General features: G+C 56.3%; 9 protein-coding genes across 9 annotated transcripts; 4 read left to right on the forward strand and 5 right to left on the reverse strand.

Moving 5' to 3' along the window:
- Positions 1-568: 568 nt before the first annotated feature.
- DICSQDRAFT_163313 (uncharacterized protein) lies at positions 569-2007 on the forward strand (the record flags this gene model as incomplete). Its single annotated transcript, XM_007369558.1, has 1 exon — positions 569-2007. The coding sequence occupies exon 1, from the start codon at positions 637-639 to the stop codon at positions 2005-2007; it is 1371 nt and encodes a 456-aa protein (XP_007369620.1). The 5' UTR covers positions 569-636.
- Positions 1981-2746, reverse strand: DICSQDRAFT_140209 (uncharacterized protein; the record flags this gene model as incomplete). The annotated part of the gene is made up of 2 exons (XM_007369559.1): positions 2313-2746; positions 1981-2263 (listed from the first exon to the last, which is right to left on the reverse strand). Coding segments are annotated over exons 1-2 (461 nt in total), but the record flags the coding sequence as incomplete, so codon positions are not given.
- Positions 2747-3815: 1069 nt separating this feature from the next.
- On the forward strand, positions 3816-4437 carry DICSQDRAFT_157248 (uncharacterized protein). Its single transcript, XM_007369560.1, has one exon. It carries the CDS (start codon positions 4155-4157, stop codon positions 4341-4343), a length of 189 nt encoding a protein of 62 aa, XP_007369622.1. The 5' UTR covers positions 3816-4154; the 3' UTR covers positions 4344-4437.
- Positions 4438-5380: 943 nt separating this feature from the next.
- Positions 5381-6875, reverse strand: DICSQDRAFT_173753 (uncharacterized protein; the record flags this gene model as incomplete). Its single annotated transcript, XM_007369561.1, has 5 exons — positions 5381-5432; positions 5506-5654; positions 5718-6176; positions 6242-6644; positions 6712-6875. The coding sequence occupies 5 exons, from the start codon at positions 6873-6875 to the stop codon at positions 5381-5383; spliced, it is 1227 nt and encodes a 408-aa protein (XP_007369623.1).
- A 648-nt stretch (positions 6876-7523) lies between these two features.
- DICSQDRAFT_173754 (subtilisin-like protease) lies at positions 7524-11272 on the reverse strand (the record flags this gene model as incomplete). Its single annotated transcript, XM_007369562.1, has 17 exons — positions 7524-7697; positions 7765-8352; positions 8410-8500; positions 8556-9040; positions 9105-9180; positions 9242-9297; positions 9354-9652; positions 9722-9871; positions 9950-10061; positions 10126-10193; positions 10247-10404; positions 10455-10510; positions 10575-10643; positions 10707-10781; positions 10844-10852; positions 10916-11023; positions 11084-11272. 17 exons carry the CDS (start codon positions 11270-11272, stop codon positions 7524-7526), a joined length of 2763 nt encoding a protein of 920 aa, XP_007369624.1.
- A 1373-nt stretch (positions 11273-12645) lies between these two features.
- Positions 12646-13323, forward strand: DICSQDRAFT_68890 (RmlC-like cupin; the record flags this gene model as incomplete). Its single annotated transcript, XM_007369563.1, has 5 exons — positions 12646-12810; positions 12863-12934; positions 12990-13043; positions 13103-13141; positions 13198-13323. 5 exons carry the CDS (start codon positions 12646-12648, stop codon positions 13321-13323), a joined length of 456 nt encoding a protein of 151 aa, XP_007369625.1.
- Positions 13324-13433: 110 nt separating this feature from the next.
- Positions 13434-14225, reverse strand: DICSQDRAFT_68937 (thioredoxin-like protein; the record flags this gene model as incomplete). Its single annotated transcript, XM_007369564.1, has 3 exons — positions 13434-13568; positions 13633-13786; positions 13843-14225. The coding sequence occupies 3 exons, from the start codon at positions 14223-14225 to the stop codon at positions 13434-13436; spliced, it is 672 nt and encodes a 223-aa protein (XP_007369626.1).
- Positions 14226-14887: 662 nt separating this feature from the next.
- On the forward strand, positions 14888-18265 carry DICSQDRAFT_91964 (COG complex component). Its single transcript, XM_007369565.1, has 11 exons — positions 14888-15355; positions 15422-15654; positions 15711-15828; positions 15885-16115; positions 16168-16665; positions 16725-16929; positions 16987-17105; positions 17159-17257; positions 17311-17533; positions 17595-18143; positions 18201-18265. Exons 1-11 carry the CDS (start codon positions 14930-14932, stop codon positions 18206-18208), a joined length of 2709 nt encoding a protein of 902 aa, XP_007369627.1. The 5' UTR covers positions 14888-14929; the 3' UTR covers positions 18209-18265.
- A 23-nt stretch (positions 18266-18288) lies between these two features.
- Positions 18289-22268, reverse strand: DICSQDRAFT_68956 (uncharacterized protein; the record flags this gene model as incomplete). Its single annotated transcript, XM_007369566.1, has 3 exons — positions 18289-21048; positions 21106-21306; positions 21375-22268. The coding sequence occupies 3 exons, from the start codon at positions 22266-22268 to the stop codon at positions 18289-18291; spliced, it is 3855 nt and encodes a 1284-aa protein (XP_007369628.1).
- Between the last annotated feature and the right edge of the window lie 546 nt (positions 22269-22814).

Below are 22814 nucleotides of genomic sequence, written 5' to 3' on the forward strand. Positions count from 1 at the left end.
CCTAGACTGTCTTTCATCCGGTTGCGATGGTCATTGAGGAGGTCCTGGACCCACTGCCGACCAGATAGGAAAGATGTGTGGTAAGGCTCTGGATTGAGGTGATTCCAGGATTCTTCGATTGCAGTGATAGCGGTGGCAACAGTGACAATGACAGTATGACACTATATAAGGGTCACCCTTGAATGTGTATAAATGGGATTAACAAACAAACAAACAGTCACCACTATTGTAGCCCGTCTACGGCGCTCGATATGAGCCCGATGGACAGATGGACAGCTTGGTGAACGTCGACAGCTGCTCTTGTGCGGACCATGGCAAAGCGGGGATGAAGCAGAGCCCATGTAATAAGTCATAGCTATCAGTATACAAGATACATGTATGAGTTCAGGGCGCTTGTCTCCTCCGGATTTCACGGATACTTCGCCCCTGTAACTCTAACTCGCGCAGAAATCCTCGGAAGTGCTGCCACATGACATAATGCCGGTGACTCGTAACTCCAACTCTTTGCCGAACAGGCCCTAAAGCAATCTCTCTTGCGCTGCGCACTCGTGCGTCGCGTCGAATATCATCTCTCTCCTCCACCGTCGACCGTCGGCGCTTGCCTGTTGTGCACTTCTCTGAATAACCACGCTATATATGCTGCAAGAGACTCATAGCACGGATACGGAGACATCCATCAGTCTCTCCCAAGGAGTACAATGTCAAGAGCGTGATCAATCGCGCCTTCGGACTTCAACTCCGGGATCCCTAACGAGTCTCCCATTCGACTTGATCCACATCCTACTCGACTACACGGGCTCCATTGACCTCGTCCACCTATGCAGTACTTGCAAAGAACTATATACACATCTCGAGAACCCGTCCGTTTGGATACGCTTATGTGCATCCTATGGCCTTCGGGACTTTACGCGCTTCGGCGACATATCTCCTCGGACTATCTACTCTTCTCTTCTCTATCCGTATGGAGGGCTGCTTGGACTATGGGCAGGAGACCATCCGTTTACTGGGAGTATCATGGAGTACAGGCTCTTCCCAGGAGACGAGCATGAGCAAGGAGGCATCGTAGGCGAGGTCTGGCATTTTGCTAGATCACAAACCGCCACAGACGACGACGCTGTCCCTCCTGACTACATCCGCGTGCTCAAGATCAGTTTCGGAAATTTGCCTGCAGACTTCCCCAGTTCACAAGCAGACGGACCTCTTACCGACGATACCCCCAAAGTTCACGTCATTTGCGATACCAACGCTCTGCCTTCTGAAGCCCCACATCCTTCCCAGGACGTCCCTCCAGATACCAGAAAGGTCGGAACCCCGCACCTTTCCTCCCTCGGAATCATACCCTCATCCAGAACCGTACATCATATCGAATTCTACCGCCGGACAGTCGACCTCCCCGAATTCCCCAAACCCGACGCGGCCTGGTTCGACAGCTCGCCCTCGCGCCTCCCGCGCCTCCGCGCCCTCCCCGCAGAGCCAGACGCAGACCAGCGTAGCATCATCAAGATCTTCCCCGCGATGCAGCTCCCGAGGATCTGGAGCTCCCCGACCGCGACCGTCCCGCGCCCCGCGATCTCCATCCGCTGCCCCTATAAACACCAGTGCGCGTGCTTCGCGCTGCGCGTCCCCCCGCTACCGTTCACGGCCCTTGACCCGGCGCACTCGCAGTACTATCCCATGAAGCGCGACATCGTGCCTGGGGTCGACCCGCGCTCGCCCGGGTTCACGCTTGATAGCCTCCGGGGAATCTGGTATGGCTCGTACGGCATCGACGGGACGGAAGTCCTGCATGTTGCTCGCGCGGCGCCCTTGATCAGCGGGATGGGCGCGACGAAGCTCACGGGGGATATTCACGTCCCCCGGGGGGCAATCACTTGGATCGTAGACGACGCTGGGGAGGAAAGCGAGGACGTCCGGCTAGCACGCGAGTTTTGGGCTGAGATGCGTGGGGAGCAGCCCGCGCGTCTTTATACTGGGAGGGGTGTTCTGGCAGCGCGAGGATTCGTGTAAGTCGCCGTGTGGCGGTCTATACTGCTGGCAAAGATTCATGAGGTTGATTGCATCGTCTAGAGAGACGAGCGTAGTGGGAATCATCGCGGCGATTATGAATGCAGATGAGATCCATGTCTTCTGGACCGCGCTCCATGATTTCCAGATATATCGGAGGTACAAGGGTCGGGAGGGAGCCACGCATGATATCCTCCTGCAGAGAGAGTGAAGGGAAGGCGTATGAATATCTTCCATGGAGTGCTGCGTTGACCTGAAGGTGAGTCCCTGGACGCAAAAGTCAAATCAGATGTTGACTGAGCATGTAGCTGTCGGATTCCTCTAAATATGTCCCGTTATGATGCTCGCATCCTGTGCTCAGTCCGGGAGGGTCAATATGAATATATATATCGTACAAGACCTGAATGATCCGATCGTGTGGGGGCGTCACGGAACAAGAGCCGACGAACGCTGTACCATAGACAAACCCTGCGAGAGGGTCTTGGGGGTTTCCAAAAATTCCCCTTACGGACTGATAGCCAGGCAGCATGAAAGCCCGCTGATAACAGGCCACCCCTCATACTCAAATGGTACAGGATACCCCACCATGCAGACAGAAGTCTGCGTGCCCACCAAAATATCTCGTGCGGCACACAGTCGGCTCGAGCACACGGCCTCACCTCACCCAGGACAACCTAGCCAGTCTCTGAAGGCTCGCGTGATCCCCTGCTGAGACACAACGTGCAACCCGCGCGCAGTGAGCGATCACGGGCCGCGCGTCGCCGCGAATCGACGGAGAGTCGGAAGGCCCTCCTGAGCAACAAATGGTCGCGCGCCCGGACCGACGCTCGTGCGCACAGGAAGTGTTGGTGTGCTCCTTGGGCGATTGACACACGAGCGAGTTCATGCAGACACAAGGCTGCACAATCGGTTCGCATGAGCCCTGGAGGAGGGGTCAAAAATCCTGCCCAAAGCTGGGTGACCAAGCACCCAGCTTCGGATTCAAGCGATAAGGTGAATTGTCGTTGTGCGTAGCTATCCTGAATTGCCAGACAATGATACAAACACGCCGTGCAATGAGGGGCCTCACCAGTCTTGCGATGCACGCTTCTCCTCGCCAATGCTCTTTTGTCAGTGCATGCAGACGAAACGCGGGTGATAGCCACGCGAGTGCTACTGTGTCCATCTCGCACATGAAGCAGAATAATCTTCCCCTTGGCCCCGCGGGTACAGACACCTAGATTGACATTGATATTTTGCTTATTGCATAACAGACCGTCATTTGGCATCATGCTATAGACGGACCCTTCGAGAGGGTCTTCAGATTCCAAAAATTGGCACTACGAAACCTATTACAGGTAGGCAGCGCTTTGCCACTCCTCATACTCGAACATATACAGGAAGCCCCATCCCAGTTCTGAAGCCCAAAGTTTGCTCAGCCACACATGCAAGCCAGTCTAGGAAACCCATGGTATATGTTCTGTGCAGCCATCGGGCAGCTAAGAGCGCGCGACGAATCAACACATATACGCATGGGCATGTGTCCTAGGCTTTCCAGGCGCGCATGGTGAGAAGAGCTTTTGGTCTTGCAACAGGGTCCTCTGATCCGAGCTCACACGATGCGTGATGCTTCAACGCTGACGAGAGAGCCCGGAAGGGTGGCTTTCTCAGCCTTATCCTGCCCAAAGCCGTGTGAACGACGTCACATAGCTCGGGTTCGAGCGATAGAATGGTGAACGAGTGTGCGTGCATGTGCGGGGTGGATTCAAGTCCACCTGTTCTGTATGAAAGCCCTCCTCGCTGGACGAGGGAGTCTCTGGGCGGTGCATGATGGACTATGTCCGTAAAGCAAGCCAGCGAAGGCGAGCATCTACGGCAGGCGTCGCTCGAAGCGATCAGTGCATGAGTGCATCCCCAATAGGCTTTCGATGAGCCGCATTGTCGCCCTTCAAAGGAGCGACAAAGATACAACTCAAGGCATAGGCAAGGAGCGTCCACTCTCATCACGTATATGTCCCCACGAAGGGTACCAGGAATAGTGGACAGACGCTTGACATGGCCCCTATGAGACACAGTCCCTCTACTTGACCTCGTACCCGGATGGAGTACGGCCCAAGACACCGTTATGCTGGCAGAGCACAACGGAATAGCTAGCAAACATGCGTATCTAAATGCCGCTAGTGACGCGAGATTGGTTGGCATGTGTGCCATCACCCAACAAGAGCCCCAATGTTCAGCGGACGCACCCGCGCAAACATACGTGGCGCACTGTTGAAGTTCGACAGGCTCCTGCGAGTGAAGACAGCACCTCTTTGACTCATGTGCTTCACCAGCTGTTCACCGCGCTATTCACGACCTAGAGCCAATGTGGCTCGCGCAAGTAACGTCAGACCCCTGAAACAGGGACCGACAAAACTTACACCACCAGGAACATATGTTTGGACCGCCTACAACGGAGGACGCCATCTCTCCGCTTAGGAAGTGATAACAAGTATCCTTCCTGTTCCCGAGTAATAATCCGATCAGAGACCGCGAGGAGCTCACATGTAGAATCCGTGGTATTTGTGGAATGCGAGCAGGCCAGACCCAAGCTCGAAGGACAAAGTTAGCGACGTAGGATGTCCGAGCATACCCGGTGGGCCGTTTTGGGTGGTAGACTAAACAGAGGGGGACGATGTTGGTGTCGAGGATGCTGATGAAAGAGTGGAGGGGTCTAGAGGAAGGAAGGAGAGGTTGTAAAAACGAGTCCAAATCGTCAGATTCCAGCAGAGGGTAGTATGTACAGCGAATGTAAAAATCAGCGTCGCATGCCCCGCGCCGGGTGGTGTGCTCGGATCAGCGGCAGGCACTTGCCGAGCCCCGCCAGCCTGCTCTCCGGCCACCTTCCAGCTCGGGGACACGCTCGCGGTGACTGTTCGAGACGTGCCCCGACGAGCAATGCCGCTTTTCGAGCTACAGAATACTCGATCTCTTACCTGGTATGTTCCCAACACAGATACCCGATATATTCAAGTGCTTCCAGAGGTGGAACAGAGTTGGGCAATGGCCTCGGTGCGGTAGGGTTGGGGCTCGGCCGGGGAGTTCCGGTGATCCGAGCACACCACCCGGCGCGGGGCATGCGACGCTGATTTTTACATCCGCTGTAATACTCAGGGCACTCACGCCCAAGGTGCTGCGGTAGAGGCGATTTGACGCCCAAATATCCGAACCAATCTATGCCTTCATCTCGAATAGAATCGAGCAATCAGACCCGATATCGGCAGTCTAATTTAAACTCATGGCGGTTACGCCAGATCAATCATGACATGTTGGATTCAGTGCAAAGGGGGGTTCATAGCATAGTGGGTTGTACTGTAATCATCGGAGACATGCTGAAGTGGCAGTGGCCGCGGAGGAGCTACTCCTTCTCGTCTGCATCCCATTTCTTGTCGTTAAGATCCCAGTACGCACTTCGTCGACACGGACGAGCATCAAATATATGAGTACTTGAAGCAGTCAATCTGGATAAGAAGTGTGGCTCACGGGGGGAGGTCTAGGATCGGTGCATCATCGCTAGCTGCCACTGGGTCTTGAGCCAGAGACTTGACGATACCGGAGGAAACCGTCACAAGTACCACCAGCTTCAGGTCGTTGCCGATTCCTGGGAAGGGCACATTGACCACAAGCGAGTACTGCAACCCGACTACATCAGCGTACTGTGTGTTACGTTTGAAGGGATCGAATGGATGACCCACACTGCATTCTATGTTGTCTACCGCGAAAGAGCACGGACAATTCAGCCGGAATGTAGACTCGAATATCGCACGCTGAGTCCACGAGCCCTTCGTCCCGTCATCTCCCGACCTATCTTTCTCCTTCTCAGCGCCGAGCGACCCGCCGTGAAGCGGCACCCACTCCTTCTCGGGGAAGCTGGATTCAACGGGGGCTTGGGGCCGCCTCTCCTTCGTGCTGCCAAGGATGGTCGTGACACAATTTTTCTCCTTACCCTTGACACCGAGCGCACGTATAACCAACGATTGGTAAAGGCCGAACTTGATATCGTGCGGGTCGCGTGGCACGGGAGGAAAACTGGGTTGATCGCTGTTATGCTCCCTTGACTTTGCACGGGAGGAGGGTGCGGTGATGGTCGTAATGGTAATAGTATAAGGGATATCCGAGAAAAGAGGCAGGACTGGAATGTTCGGGATAGCGAGCTGGGTGGGGTGGCATGAGCGTCATCTTGTTGAAAGGTTCATATATTCGTGAACAACGGACGGACCTCGACGTGCACCGTGGAGTACTCTCCCCATAGTCCCCTACGGATCTTTTCTTCCTTTGTGAATGTCTTCCATCCAGTAGTGACGTATGCCTCCTTCATCAATGCACCACGGTCGTCCTTCGGTAGAACGGCGAGAGGAACTCGGTGACGCTTGTTGAAATGAAAAAGTCCCTTACGCACGCCAACCGCAGTCACCGAATATCGAACATCTGCGATATAATGGGCCAAACGAGGTCGATAACTGAAGGAGGGCGGTAGCTCATTGGGCAGGGTGAAACTGAAAGGTATGCGGAGGATATCAGAATCCGGGGTTGGATACGTGCCGCCTCGAGACCATATAGGCGCGTTCTCATGAACAAGCTTGATCGCCTCGTGCAGAACATTGTCATCCACAGTAATCCATCTACAAATTTGTTATGGAATTTCTCAGTATTCAGGACCTCATATATCCAGAAAAGTGTTGAACGTACGTCTCAGATGTTCCGCGGAGTTTGACTACAACCTCCTCGATGTCCTCCTCGTGTAATTGACGAACGTTGACCTCAACTTCACCCTCGATGGTGCTCCCCGCAACATACACAGCGGGCGGAATCGTGATGGCTAGACATGATGACGGGGCGGTTTTGAAAAGCATTGATCACCAGTGCGTGCGTGTACGGCGCCGTGGAGCCGGGGATGGTCGCGAGCTGCTTCAATATATGCATCAAGAGGGACGTAAGAGCTGCGCACAGGAAATGCTCTCACGCTCTACGAGGAGTCAGAGCAGTAGGCGACGAACTACGCAATGCATGCAGCAGAAGGGGTTCCTTGGCGAGACTTTTTCCGAGCACTGGTCGTTGCAATTGTGCGTCACGAGTACATATCGCCCTCAACCAAACACGTACAGTGGCCATGACTGCGGAGTGCAGAGCCGTCAGCGTGAAACGGTAGAAAGGAATTACATAACCTTGGCTTTGCAGACGATGTACTACATCGATTTCTGACGGCGCTAGATGCGCAGCGAACTCGGCACCGCCACTAGCCTTGTTTCAAGAGTCATCGCGCTGCGCTTCCACCGGAGTGTCGGACACATGACTCCAATCTTACAGCCAGAACCTACCATGTTGACAATCTCACAAGCTCTCAAAGAGCGCTGTGAAGCGTAGCTCAGCAGGAACCTATGCCTGCAAGTGGTAAGAGCAATAGGAGGTCAAGGATTCAGGTTGCAGCGACGTGACGACTCTGGCAAGACACTTCGAGACCAAATGTAGACATTGGTCCCCAATATGACACGCGAATTATCTTACGCCTGTACACCTATGACAGGGCTCAGCCAACTCTCGAAGTCGCCCTCCTTGGTCGGATCGCCCGTAACCTTCAGCGCACGGAGGAGAATGCGGTATGAGCCGTCGGGGATCGTAGTCCCATTCGCAAACGTAGGGGTCGTGAACGACAGTTCGTTGAAGCCCGTGCCGTCCTGCGAGCACCGACGGTGGTCAGCCAATCGGCCGTGAATCAGAAGGAATGCGTGACGGGAGACGTACGTTCACATCTGAGTTACGCGGTAGGAAGTCCCCCTCATAGAGAGAACCAAGCGTCTTCACGCTTGCGAAAGAGCCCGATCCTGGGCCCCAGGGGAAGCTGAATAGCGAGCGTTCGAACACGTGTGTCTCTGCGTCCTCTTCGCGCCTGTTCAACGTCGTTGAGATCTTGATGTTTGGGTCGACGAGGTCAAAGCGGAGCTTCGGCGTGCCGAAGTTGAGACGCGCGACGAGGGACGGGAAGTCGGTGCTGTTGAACGTGAAGTTCTGCGGGCCGGTGATGAAGTTGCCACTCGCGTCGGCAATGGCGGGGATCTTGGCTCCAAAGAAACTGTCGGTGTTGTCGATAACCTGCGCGTTCTTGAGGGCGGCCGCAAGACCCAGGTAGGTGACATGATAGCTTTCCTGTGCGTTAGAAATCTCCAAGAAGCCAGAGAACACGGGGAAGTCGGAGGCGTTCAAACCGGTGGGCGGCGTGATCAGGACCGTAACCCTCTGGGACTGGCCAGGATGAACTGTAAACGATGTGGGGACAAACTTGACATTTGCAGCCTTCGAGGAGAGTGGCACAGGTCCATCCGCCGGGACACCCTAGGATGCAGTTTGAGCAGATGTATCAGCGCAGGGTAGCACGCGAAATGGACGTACCCCTTGGAAGGTGAGAGCTGTTCCGGCAGGGACGTGTGAGATCTTGAAGGTTTTGGTGTCCTTGCCCTGGTTTTTGACAGTGAAAGTTTGACTACCTTGGCGTGAGCACTCTCCAATGTTGGACGAAGAGCAAGCACCGCACTCACACGCCGCGGAAGTGAGCGGTATCGTTAGTGATCAGTTCTGAGGGCGAAACCAGAACGTCCGCATGGATAGCCCTGAACGCGTCGATCAAGCCTGCACCCTGTTGGGTCAGAGTCTGGAGCGGGTCGCCATCCGTCTTGCTCGACGGCACACGCTGTGCTGTGGTCTCGAAGAGCGTGCGGGCGATACGGCCGACTGCGGGCGAGGTGCCACGCGCTTCGAACAGCAGCGCAGACACCCCAGCCACGAACGGCGTGGCCATCGACGTCCCGGAGAGGACGGCGAATGTGCCTAGGGGGACAGGGTACGTGGAAAGGATGTTGCCACCGGGAGCGGCGACGGCAGGCTTGAAGTAGAAATCGTTCGTGGGGCCATAGGTGGTGAACGTCGAGACGAGGCCACCAGTCGAGGAGGGGAAATTGGTACTTGCACCCGATTGGGGGAAGGAGACGGCGACAGGCGCCCCTGCTGCCAATTGCTGAGCGAGCTGTGGCACCAAAAGTTGTCAGGATAGAACCTCGTTGTTTGTTGCAAACTCGAGGGGGACGTACGAATACTCCATCGGCCGCCTGGATGAGGACAGCGGTGAAGTTGCCAACCTCAATGCCAGCGAAGCCATTGCCGTTGCTGAGAGTGGATCAAGTCAATTGGATATGCGTCTATTGGGAGGGCAGGCTTCGCTACGTACTCGTAGATGAGGGTGACATTCCCACCCTTAGCCGCAACATTGGTCAACTTTTGTACCTGAACATGGTGGTCAGCAACAAGTTGCAGCTCATGAGACTGTGCCCGGAACTCACAAAGGTGCAAGAGCCACGGCGGACAAGGACAACGTATTTAGACAGGTCGGGAGTGCTGTCAGGAAGGGGGTTGCACGCGTCATCAGCGACGGTAACATCCGTGCTGGTCGCGTAGATTGGGAGGGTGCCTTCGACAGGGAGAGGAAGCGCACTGAAGTAAGTGATTGGATCATGGGTGACGCCATGTACGGTGAGATTCTGAAGAGGAATGATCGTGTTGTCGACAGATGCGACAGAAATTGCATCTATCCCGTTTCCGGGGCCAGAAGTGTACCACGAGCCAACAGAACCGTCATTGCCTATCGTTTTTCGTGGGTCAGCGTCATACCGAGAGTAGCGAAGGAGGGAGTGGTGGACCCGAGACATACCAGCTGCGATGGTCACGATCCGCCCGGAATCCGAAATCCTGCTAGCAACAACTGAAGCCGTGCCCTCGGTCCAGCCATCAGTCCCACCAAGCGACAATGTGAGGATGTTGTTGCCGTCCTTGGCGCCTTGGAGGAGCGCCTCGACGATGACTGTCAGGAGACAGATGCGAAACGAGGCCGATCAGTACAGCGCTCTACTTGGAGAGATGTCCCATATGGGACACTCACTGTCATCGGAGACGGAACCCGAGCATCCAAAGATCCTGTAGGCATTGATCGACGCGTCGAACGCGACACCGCTGATGTTGAACGGGTTGACCGGTTCCGCGCCAATGATACCCTATGGCGCATATAGCCGCGTTGAGAGCCTCGTACCGTGATATCTGTGCTGAAGTGAAGCTTACCGCAACATGACTTCCGTGCCCGTTACACTGATCGAGAGGGTCGGAGTCAGGAACCGGCGTGTTCGTACCTGCATCGTATTGTGAGCAACGCTACTGGCTTGTTTCGGATTATTTGTATTACCGTCTGCAAAGGTTGTCAATACTAAGATCTCAATGACACAGTGCTGATTGGACTGACCATATGCATCTCCGACAAAGTCGTAGCCACCAATGACCTTATGGCCGGGACCAAAGGCTCCGCCGAGGTAAGGGTTGGTGTAGTCGACGCCCGTGTCAATGCTGCAGAGAATTCAGCGTGCTGGGTGACATATTGGACAGACCGTACGCACATTCCGATCTTGATACCCTTTCCGGAGATGCCCTGGGCGTGTAGCTTGTCGACACCCTATCCGACGTGACACAAGCATGTGAGCTCTATGCTTGGCAAACAAAGTAGGAGGGATACCGACGGTGATAACGTGGGTAGACTCGCCATCAGCGGGGACCTGGGGATCGTCGGGACCAGTAACAACGTGGACCTTCACAGGCCTACGTATGTCCGTCAGCGCCTATGTGGAAAGAAGACAAGGAGCCAAATAAACTTGCTTGGGAGGAGGCACGAGGACGACCGGGCGGATAGCCTTCACCCCGGGAATGGCGAGTACCTTCGAGGCATCCTATGGGGTTCATGCTACACTCAGTCTAAGGCCCCTTGCGATTCTTGACTTGATGAACGTACTTGCGCACTCTGTATGTGAATGGCGGATTGTTTTGTTCAGTGCGATCAGGAAGTGCGGTATGTCGTACTTACGTCAAGCGTCAATACAGAACCTGTGAATAGTCCAGGAGAGTCGAATTCCTTCTCCACCTTGAAGCCGAGACTTCTCTTCTCGAGGTGCTCGTAGAAGATATCGTGAGACTGCACTCGCTCTCCTACGTAAGCTTGGCATCAATGGTCATCATGATGCCCGAGACGCACTCTACGGTTGTCGAGCTCCCGCTTGGTAGGGATGTCCTGAGCGGCATCGACCTCGACGATGAACTTGTTAGGGATCGTGTTACCGAAAGTCGTCTTCCGGGTGAGATCGGAAGGGGAGAACTTGGCGCCCAGAGCGACGCTGGTGACAGCGAGGAGGGGAAGAACGAGTGAGACCATGCCGGGTGCCATATCGAGAGCAACCACAGACAATATGAAGAGGCGTTGCGCCGCAGCGGCGTCGAGAAAAGAAAGTGATACTCGTCATTGCTCGAGGACCACTTTTATATTCGCCAAGACTCGTTCCCCGTTGTGATCATCCTAAGCATCTGTTCCGACGGAAGTGTCTCCTGAACGTTAATGCGTTCCAGAAAAACGCATCACGATACTAGGATACCGTCCTGGAGCACATGGGCGTGAGAGGCACGCCGCTATCAGCGAGATGGGAGACTCACGAGTACGGGGTTCCTGGTTCATGATTCCGACCGTGATACGTCGTGTGAGCAGATGGCAGTAAGTAGAAGGCGTCGTCCTTGGCGGATCACGCCTGCGTCGCAATACTGTCGCGCTCCCGAGCAATCTGTCCTCCGTCAGTGGCTTGTCCTCACGAGTCACCGGCACAGGGCGGTTGATACTGATTGCGCCCGCAAGAATGACGTGGGATCTGAAGAATGTCGGGCGTTGTAAGGGCCCGCGCCATCAAGGATGATCGTCTCGCTCTGTCAAGACCCAAGACTGGTTGCAAGCCGGTGGGATGCGGTCGCCGGTAGAACTGAACTTGACTCAAGTCCCGACCAGGCGGCTTGCTTTTGCATCCCTGCTACTGGTGGGCGCCTTCCGCGCCCCCATCTCCCAACCGACTCGGGAACATCGTATACCGACGCTCCACCTGCTGAGGACTATCTTACAGTAGTGCAGTACCGTTAAGGAATATACGTCAGGAAGGGGACACTTTCAGCCTATAGATATTTGGCTGTGATTAGAATGTCCGATGCACGAAGCAAAACGCCTAGCGGCACATGGCAATCCAATACCCATAGCTTGGACCCATATTCCACTGGGTCGTGCATCATCATCTTGTTGTCTCTTGTTGTATGAAGTGTGAGGCATACACTCTGTGTGAACATCTGTATCGGCATCCATTCTCCGTCCCCAGTTCATCTAACCGAGGGCGCCCACAGTCAAAGAACATCTTCGATGGGAGATCCTCCGATGGCCCCCACCTTCTGATGTGGGCATATGGAGGAAGTTGCGGTTAATGCATGGACGAACCCGACCTTTGCCAGGTGGTCTTCCTCGCAGCTACGGTCGTCGCCTTATAGTATGGATTTGAGGGTGGTGCAGCAGACAGCTGATGACGACGAAGCCCCGTCACGGCACCAGATCTGGTCTTCTGCGATTCTTCACTTGAGTCCAGTATATAACCTGTCGGGTCGATCCATTTCTACTTTCCAATGCTCCGCTTCGCTCTCAAGCCATCGCCCACTCTCAAGCTCGTCGCTCGCCCAAACGCAAACCGCCTCGCGCTACACATTCGCACGACCTCCAGAGCTTCTTTCGTGACCATGGCGCAGTGGAAGCCGAACACCGAGCCCCCGGAGACGGTCTGCGTCATCAAGAACATTGCGAAGCTCACGTCCGAGAGCGACAAGTTCCGGCGCGTCATGTGGACCGGGCGCAACAGCCAGCTCGTCATCATGACAGTCCCTATTGGTGGGGAGATCGGGGAGGTGAGTGTACGAGGTGACCTGGGTGAATGTATGCGCTGACCGGTCGGTGTAGGAACGGCACACCGTCGACCAACACCTCAACTTCCTGTCCGGGACGGGCGTTGCCGTCATTGACGGAAAGCGTGTAAGTTTGACGCACATATAGAAGGCACAGGCGTGCTGAGGTACGCATATAGGAGGAACCCGTCAGCCCTGGCGACGTGGTGATTGTCCCTGCTGGCGCATTGCACAACGTAAGTTCATGCTGTGCCTTGGCACATGCGCATACACTCACTCCACATCGCGCCCATAGTTCAAGAACACTGGTCCGACCCCGCTCATTCTCTCGACTGTGAGTATCTTCGTCCCGTTATCGCGCCAGGGCAATTCCTCACAGTCCCTCCAAAGGTGTACGCGCCTGCAGAGCACAAGGCGGACACCGTTCACGACACTCTGGAGCAAGGTGAGAGACTCGAGGAAGAGGGGAAGGACGAGCCTCCCTCATGGGCAAAGGATCTGCACAAGAAGCCGTAGGCATCATCATTGCCAGAATCAGTCCCGGAAGACACGAGATGAACGCATTATTTCGCCTATCATACAACATTGGCATGCAGAATGTCATCAGTCACGCCAGACTCACGGGACTATGCTTCCGTCGTAGATGTCGTTGTAGTTTCCGGAGGACCCTGCACCTTCAATCCAGCTTCCTCCAACAGCCTCTGTAGTCGGTGCTCATTATGCAGCTTGGTAATGTCATCCGAGCCTCCTAGCGAGCTCCCCTGCAGTACAGGTTGGTTACGGTCAGATATCGCACCCAGATGATAAGACAATGGAAGTGTTCACCTTTAGGATGATGTTCGGGACTGTCCTTCGCCCGGTCAGCCTAGCAAGGATAGCCTGGACTTGGGGACCATCCGAGCGAACATTCAACTCGACCACTTTGGGAGGCGGTGTGATGCCGTAAGAGTTCAGGAGCGCCTTGGCTTTTTGCGAATACCTGGCAGGAGGCCGTGTCAAACAGCTAAAGAGATGACTCGAAGCAGGGATACGTACGGGCAGTACGTCTTACTAAAAACCACCAGCGGATACTGCTCCTTCAGCCTTTTCAAGTGGTCTTCCCACTCGTAGTCCCCATCTGGCGAGTACACGCGCAGATCTACGGGCTCGTCCGCATTGACCTGGACGCTCCCCAGCCCCTTCACGCGAATGGAACCGCCGTCCTCGTCCAGCTTGCGTTCTGAGTGGGCGGTGACGAAGTGCAGGAGCGCGTCGATCTCGTGCACCTCGGCGTCGGCTTTCGCTTGTGCAATGACACCCGCGCGTGAGGAGTCGGGTGAATATCCTAAGTCTTTGAGAGACTCACGGAGCGAGAGGAAGGAGGGCGTGCCGTGCTGCGCGAGGTAGTAGACGGACGCGACAAGGAGGAGCAAGAGCATCCAGAGGATGCGGCGGCGGCGGTAGGGCGAGCCAGACCAGGGGCGTGAGGTCGGTGGGTTCATGTTGCGTTCCTGTAAGTTTCAGGTCTCAGCAATAGCGGTCTGTGACGAGGGATGGCGTTGGGTTGGAGCTATCTGGGACGATGAATGAGAGTCAGAGTCGAAGAGGGCGGTGTGTGACTCAGGGCCGCGACGAGAGCAGCGTCAATCTGGTGCTAGACAGATGCCGCAGGACGTCTGGGAATCCTGGGGTCGAGACGGACGTAAGGAAGACGCAGGCGGGGGCGTGGAGCCCGCGGTCATTGCATGCGTGAGGCGGTGGCTTGGTTTAAAAGTGGGACACACGGTCCGACGACTACGGGGATGGCGGGCTTCCTTTTCGAGCGGTAGCGTCACGTGTATACCGGGCGTCCTCAAAGTACCAGCAGGCTAACGCCCATAGCGGTACATCCTGCTCCCTCTATCGAACACTGTAAGCGGCCCCGAAACCATTTCAAGCGTATTCCTGCAAAGTTTGACCAAAATCTGCGCGATGGTCCATGAGATACAGCAAGCGGCGAGTTTAGCAGCATATAAGCGCCCATCCAGCGCGCCGCAGAACAGAACGCCTAGAGTAGCACTGTAGCAGGACTGCTTCTTCTAGTGACTGCCGGCGACAGACTGTCTCCCTCTCGCTACGGTTGGTATCTTTGCTGACGTGTTTCATGGCCTCTCTCAAAAGTCCGGATGCGCTGCGGTTACGGGATCCCTTCGAGTTGGATAGGCTCGCCGAGGAACTCGAAGCCCGAGAGTCCTCCGCCCCTCGCAAGAAAGCCAACAAACCTGACGACGACGAACTTCCGGAGGGGGCACACGACCTCCCCGTATACGCCCCGCTTTCTCACGACAACAAGTATTTGTCCGCAGAGACGTTCGACGTCGAGCAGTTCCTGCTCTCGCGCGCGTACACCTCGCTCCCGGACTTACGCACGGAACTGCGAGATTACCACGCTGCCCTCAAGGAGGAGCTCGTCAAGCTGATCAACGATGACTACGAGGCGTTCATCAGTCTCAGCACGGACTTGCGGGGAGAGGGAGCGAGGTTAGAGAGCATGAAGCGGCCTCTGGCGGACTTGAAGGCGGGGGTGCTCGTACGTCGTACACAATTCGTCATAGGCTATAGTGAATTGATGAAGTACATGGCCGTACACGCGTAGGAGGCAAGAAAGACGCTGCAGGTTGTCCAGGACGACATCAAGGATAAGCTGGACAAGCGTGCGGTCATCCGAGAACAGCAGGCGTTTCTTCAGTTGCTCCTGAAGATCTCGGAGTCCATTACACGGCTGGAGTCTCTGTTGTTGATCACATCACCGGATGATGCGGAGAAGGGTGATTCTGGCGTTGGGCAGGTGCAGCCGTTGCCTCGCACGGAGACCGAGGCGGAGGACAGGTGAGTGTATGCGCTAAAAACATGTCGAAAACGTCATAAATAACATACTTCAAAAGGACACGAGGAAACCGTGCAAAGCACATAGCACGCGTAGCAGCTGAGTATACGCAACTACTCTATCACGTCGAGCGAGCGAGCACGCAGCCCTGTGCATTCATCGACGAACACCAATGGGTTTGTGGGCCTTTCAGACACAGTCACGCCCCGTGCTGAATCTGCCGCGTGTGCAGCGCGTCGAGCGCATCAAATCCACGCTATCCTCTGACCTCGACCACTTGTTGGCAACGGCGCTGAACTCGCTCGTCGGCGGCCATGGCAAGCCGAGCAAACCGACAGATATCGAGAAGTCGAAGCTGTACGCGGACGTGACGGAGTGTCTGCGCACGTACGACATGCTTGGACTCTGGCGAGACGCAGAGGACGTGCTCCGGCGAGAGGTCGTCCGGGACTTCGTCAAGAAGGTATGTTCCATGATTATACGGCATGGCGAACTCGTCGTGACGTTCTACGCAGACAATATACCCCGGTGCGCTTGCAGCCCCTCGCTCGCCCATCGTTCCGCATACCCCACTGCCCACCCGAACAGGTGCTGCGTCCCCCGCACCACCCATGACCGCGTCCCTCCCGCCGCGCACCCCCTACACCCCCTTCACCGCGTTCGCGTCCAAACAGAACCCATTCGAGTTCGCGCTCCGCGCAGACGCGCACTCCTCCTCCCCGACCGCGAACCTGGCGCACATCCTCGACGAGACGGACGACCCGCTCGCGGCGCTCTACAACGCCATCCTCCGCTTCGTCGACAGGGACATGCGGCGGATCATGGAGATCGCGGAGGCGGTGTGCGTCAAGTCTGGCTCGCGCGCCGTGGCAGATCAGGGCGCGAAGAGAGGTGGGGAGGAGCCCGGGTTCGAGATCATGGCGAACGTCGTGTGGTCCGAGATCGGGCGTGCGTTGATGGACGAGCTGGGGAGCGTGATCTTCGCTGCGGGCAAGCCGGACGAGTTCCGGAAGGTGAGCGCGGCCAGTTGGTGTGAACGCGCTACGGAAACTGAGCGCGAGGTTGGCTGCAGCACCACGAGACGACGCAGGCGTTCATCCGCGCGCTCGAGTTCCTGGCACCGTCGGTGCAGTCGGTGGAGGCGATGCGGACGCACATCGTGTTCACGTCCTTTGAGCGGCGGTGGCAGCTCCCCGTGTACTTTCAGCTGCGGTGGAAGGAGATCGTCACGAAGCTCGAGGAGTCGCTCGCGACGACGAAACTTGAACGGAACAAAGGTGCGTATGTACTGTCGTAGGCCACGCCGGGAAGCGCAAGCCGAGCGTATTGTACAGCCCTTGCGCCATTCGCCACACCACAGGCGGCGGCGATTTGCAATGCTATCCGGGCATGCTGGAGCGCGGAGGTGTATATCCCGCAACTCAGCTCGAGGTTTTGGCGGCTCACGCTCCAGGTGCGGTTGGTTCCGTGTCAACGACGCCTGTACTCAATATGCATGGTCTGCAGATCCTGAGTAGGTACCGGACATGGCTGGACAAGAGTCTACCGCCCCCCGAGCCCACTGCCAAGGTCGCGGCTGCTGTTGCACTAGAGCGAATAGGAACTGTAAGCCGCGTTCGTTCGTACCTACTGAAAGCGACTTCTGACAAGCCCACTAGTCCGCGTCCTCGCCGACAACACGTTCTTCCACGCCGATACCGACCGAGGGCGCGTCCGCCGAGAGCATTGCTGCAGACGATGCCCTATTGCAGCAATTCGCCACGGCGATCACGGACATCAAGGCACTGGAGGTGGACGTCATGAAGCTCTGGATAGAGCAGCTGAACACTATGCTGCCCGACTCGACGCTGGCCGAAGACGAGCAGGAGGCCACTCCGGAGGGTACGTTCGTCGTGCGCTCGCTTCTCGCTATCGTTCTAACCCGCCACTCACGCCTGTGCAGAGGCGCTGGAGCAAGCCCTGTCTAAGCTCACGTCCCTCGTCCCGACCCTTACGAGCCAGATCGTCCTCATCCTCTCCCGCCGCGGCTGCGACGCGCTCCTGCCCATGCGCTCCATCCCGTCCCAGTTCCGCGCATCAGCCAAGAAGACGCCTACCGAGCCGAGCTACTTCGTCTCGCTCATCTTCAAGCACACCAAGGCGTTTTTCGGTATACAGACTGTCGACGGCCCCGGGGCGGCGCTCAAGGACGTGCTGCTTAAGCCGGTCGCAGAGGATGTGTTCGAGCTCGTTGCGCAGCGGTACATGTACTGGCTGTCAGCGATGAAGAAGACGGAGGAGGGGCTGCGGAAGCTGAAGCGGGGCAAGAAGTCGTACTCACTCTTCGGGAAGACAGACGATGACGGAAAGGCGGATGAGGATAAAATCCGTACGCAGATGATCCTCGACGTTGACGCGTTCGGGAGGGAGGCCGAGTCGCTGGGTGTCACAATACAGGAGAACGTGACGTATAGAAGTCTTGCTGAGATGGCTCGCTCATCCGTGACCGAGGGTGAGTGCTTTCCTATCGATGCTTGCCAGAAATGCCGGCTTATATCTCTCATGGAAGACACTTAACCTCGCCCTTGCTCTCACAATAACCCATTCACCATGGTCCTCAAATCCTGTGATTACATATATGATGGACAGTATGCTGCTTAATGTACATTGACGGTAGTATTAGCATGGAAATCAAGCGGTAAGCATCTAGTATGGTATATGGCCCCTGTCCGTGATACAACGACCGGCTCGCTCGCAGGCCCTGCAGCCTCCCCTTGCCCCTGGCTGTCCACAGGTTTTTTGGTGACAAACGCCACCCCACACGAGTTGCAGGCGCCTCGCGCAGGGGCCCAACCCTTGGTCCGCTCCCCGACGAGCTCTGCTATCGTGTCGGCGACGTCCCGGTCGACGAGGTGCTTCGTGATGACAAGCATGTCGCCCTCTGAGCGGAACGACTCGAGCATACCGGTTAGGATTGTGCGGAATTCGGTATAGAGTGTGCCCTTCGAGACGTTTCCGGTTGATGAAGATGCAGAACTGACCAACCGCTTGAAAAGGCGCGGGAAGGAGACGGCGCGTGTCGAGCTGACCGACATGAGCGACGAGAAAGTCTTGTGGACAAGAGAACGCAGAGCAGAGATCGTGCCATGCTCGCGCTGCACGCGAGGATCGTCTGATGGGACGCCCTCTGAAGGGGCCAGGGCCTCGAGCGAACAGCAGCTTGCTACCCGCTGCACACAGTCAATCTGGCTGCTGAGGAGCTGGAACCAGAGATCCTCTAGCGGGAGCTCTGCGGAGGCGGCCACCTGGGAGCGCTCCAGGCATATTGATATAGAAGTCCCAGCGATGGATTCCAACTTGTGCAACGCTTCCGAAATCAGGTCCTGGGAGTTATCATCGTTGGTGGCGAGGGCGTCTGCTATTCGAGCAGAGAGACGTCGATCGAACGAATCTGCCTTGGAGAGGGCAGCTCGTGGATCACCTCCTCGGTCGATGAGCCATATAACAGCGTCGAACACCTCGTGCTCTTCGCATATCCGAATGGTCTCCGACTGGTCGAGGTAATCTTTGGGGAGGTATCGGAGAGCAGCGATTATGCCAGACGGCTCAAAGCGACAATGCAATGATACGAAAGCAAGACGTAACGGCAAAGGGAGATCCGGTGGACGAGAGGAAGGTTTGCGAGGGAGGAAGACATGTTCCTCTTCGTGTGGCTGAGGAGGTTGCAGGAGATGCTGAAGGTAAATAAAGCGCTCTTGATCAGAATCAGACCCCAAGTCGTCGAGAGCCACTTCATGAACGGCTGGAAGGTGCGCGTCGATGAGAGCTGCGGTGCTTGAGATGTCGACGTCAAGGAGCGCAGGGAGGGAATGTTGCAGGGTTTCGGCAAGATTCTCGGACAGCTTGCCTTTGTTCGACCTCTTCGCAACCACGAGAACGTCATCGATCGAAGTAAACACGTCAGAACGAGGTAGGTCTGGATCCTCGAGGTATGTCGCAATGAGCTCCGACCATCGCTTCTCCTGCCGATACCAAGACCGCAGTATCCTGTAGAAACCCGCCTGCTTGAACAACTCCAATATCCGCTCGCTCTCGTGCGGAGTGTACGCAGACAGCAAGAACTCCGCAGCTAGTTGTCGGTCTTCGCGCGTACTCGTGTCGGGGTCCTCCGCAAGTCCGATCAGAATGTTGTGCAGAGCGCTGGGTTGTATCTGAATGAACTGTGGGTATTTGGGTACGTTCCTTGCAATAAAGATGTGTACGAATGTCCGTTCCTCGGGAGAGAGATTCGGGGAGGCGAGGATCTCGAGAAGGATCTTGACGATGACGAGACGGCTGACGCCGCGTGTGTCGTCGTTGAGATACGCGTCTTCGAAGGCCAAATCCAGAGTATGCAGGAACGCTTCTGGGTCGAAGCGCAGTAGGAGGCGGGTATAGGGATATGTTGGCTCCACGCCGTTTTCCTCATCAGATGTCAGGACAAGTTTCCCGCCTTCGCCCTCCGGCCAGACGCTGGAGCGCCCGAAAAAGAGGAAGGTGTAGACGGCGTTCTTGGCCTCAAAAGCTTCATCCTCTGGAAGCGGCTCCTCGGATGGATACGTGAGTCCAGTCAGAGTGTCCGCGATGAAAGGGTAGATCTTGTAGGCGTTTAAGATGATAGGTTCCAACGCTTTCTCGTCCAGGAAGCCCGAGGAGGTTGGTGATCCCTCTGCGCGCTGCCTCCGGTACTGCTGCACCCTGCGAACCAAACCCAGAAGCTCGACTACAGGAGCAACGTAGTCTCGCAGTGCCCTTGTGTAGACATAGATAAGCGCATCGTACAGACGATACTGCTGGCACAGGGTGATTGCCTGGTTGCTGTCGAGACATTCCGGGTCAATGTGCCAAATCAGTCGCTCCACGAGGTCGGGACGATTTGCCTCCGCGTGTAATGCCACAAGCCGCTGCGTTATCCAAGGTGGCACATGCCGAATGTCGCCATCTAGCATGAAAGGCTCCAGCTGCGACAGGAATATCCCCGCAATGCCGTTGTTGTCGTAATACTGGAACAAGTCCTCAAAGAAGAACTCGTAGTCGTCCAGAGCTCTGCACGCCCGAGCGCAGGTCGAGACGAGGCCCTCAAAGAGCTCTGTTCGATCCACGCCGCGTCCGTCGGGAGTGACATGCGTACCGTCCGTCAGACGCTCTTCGGAAAAAGCGTATCTCGCGGAAGCAACCATGAGGTCGCGGAGTTTCTGGCCAACGACCGCTCTGAGCTTCTCGGGATCATCGGGGAGACCGTTCCTGTTTCCAGGTGCGTCGCCGACGTAGTATGAGCGCGTCAGATCGATTGCACTTAGAAAATCGCCTTCCTCAACGAAGTGAAGGATACGGTCTGCCCAGGTGAGAAGTGTTCCGACTTGCACTCCATGTTGTCCCTGCCCGAGTGGTCAGTGAGTTCAATTAATCAGTTAATCAGTATGAGAAGAACTTACCAGGAGGAAGATCTTGCCCTTGTATACACGTACACTGTGCGCGACCTCTGACACTGCGTCAGAGTACGTGATGGCACCATTGGTGGTATGGCTGAGAACGGGGGAGACCAATGACCATGCGTCATACGGTTCACGTTCGACAAGCTTGCACGTGCGAACGTCGTAGATCTCGAAGCCGGCATGGGTCAGCACAATAATTTGCTGCAGAATATAATCGTGGGAGTCAATCATCTGTCTGGGGCACAAGTGACCGGAGTGAACGAACCCACATTGACGTTCAGCCATTGCAGAGCAAGGATGTCGTCGCTGGCCATCCAACTTCCGGCCTCCTCGAAGACAATGCGGCCTACCTCGACCTTGTTGATTTTGCCTGATTTCGGATCCTTCACCGTTTGGATCACCTTCGACTCGGACACCCGGAGGAGATGCAGGTGCTCGCCCCAGGAGTACACAAGCGTCGGCGTCGACGTCGGGTGCACCCCGTTCGCTTGGCTCTTCTTGTTGTTCCGCTCGGGGGCCGAGGCAAGGTCTGCGCCAAGCGAAACGCTGGGGAACCACGCGAGGCATCCCTTGAACCTGGACTTGGCGCTGACCTCGTCTTCGGATTCGCGGTGACGCCTATACCACGTCTTGGGCGAAGGCTTCAGACCCACGATGACCAACTTGATCGGCGTGAGAAGGGCAATAAGGTTGTACGCGTCCGTGGGATGCGACGCCGTCCCAAGCGGGAGCGGGGCCATGGACAGGATCGTGGCAGGCTTCCGAGACCTCCGCCGCCGGAACCTGTGACCGAGCGTTGCAGGTGCATCAGGCACGTCTTCGTCAGGATACTTCCCAAGGATGCGAAGAATATCTGTAGCGTCTACGAAGAGAACCTTCCCCAGACTGTGGTAGAATGCTAGACCGCTGTCATCTGCTGAGACGAGCGCGGTGTGCCGGCCGGCAATGAATCCAATACTGACGATTCGGGAACCGACCAAATGGCCCTCCTGCCTGCCGGACGCGACAGCTGCGAGAGTAGTCGGAGGGACGACGCGTGCCGGCACTTTCGGTGAGCGCAGATCATACAGCTGTATGTGGCCTGTGGCATGCCCGGCTGCGATATACGTGTGATCGAACGAGAGCGCGAGCGCAGTGACGGCACCGACATTCTTCTCTACCATTTCAGGCGTCAGAATCACGGATAGTTCGTGCAAGTATAGCCTCGCTCACCTGACGACTCGTTCCCACATACACACTTCAGAGTCTGCTTGAAGTCGAATACAAGCACCCGGCCCATGTCTGTGCCTATGCAAATCAGCCCGTTTGCGGCAAGGACCGTCGGCGAGCCGGAGGACTGGGCGCCCAAGAACGCGGAAACCTTTGGACCCTGCGCTGCATATATGTGCTCTCCTATGACGCGTAGCTGCGTCCACCGTAGGACTTCGCGCGGCGGCCGCGTCTGTGCTGCAGGAGAGCCTTCTTGGTGTGCAAACTGGGTCGATAGGTTGGTGACCGATGATGATCGAGAGAGCGCGGAGAAGTGAGATGGCGCAGCAGATGTCGACTCGTGCAAGTGCGAATGGAGGGTGGCGCCGCTCGCTGCGGACGACGTACGAGAAGGCTGAGGGGTGATAGAGCGCAAGCGTGAGATAGAGGGGTGCAAGTACGGCCGCGAGGAGGGCAGACGAGGCGGGATCCCATTTCCAAGCTGGCTCGGCATCCTGGCT

The sequence above is a fragment of the Dichomitus squalens genome (assembly GCF_000275845.1).
Source record: "Dichomitus squalens LYAD-421 SS1 unplaced genomic scaffold DICSQscaffold_51, whole genome shotgun sequence".
Lineage (NCBI taxonomy): Eukaryota > Fungi > Basidiomycota > Agaricomycetes > Polyporales > Polyporaceae > Dichomitus > Dichomitus squalens.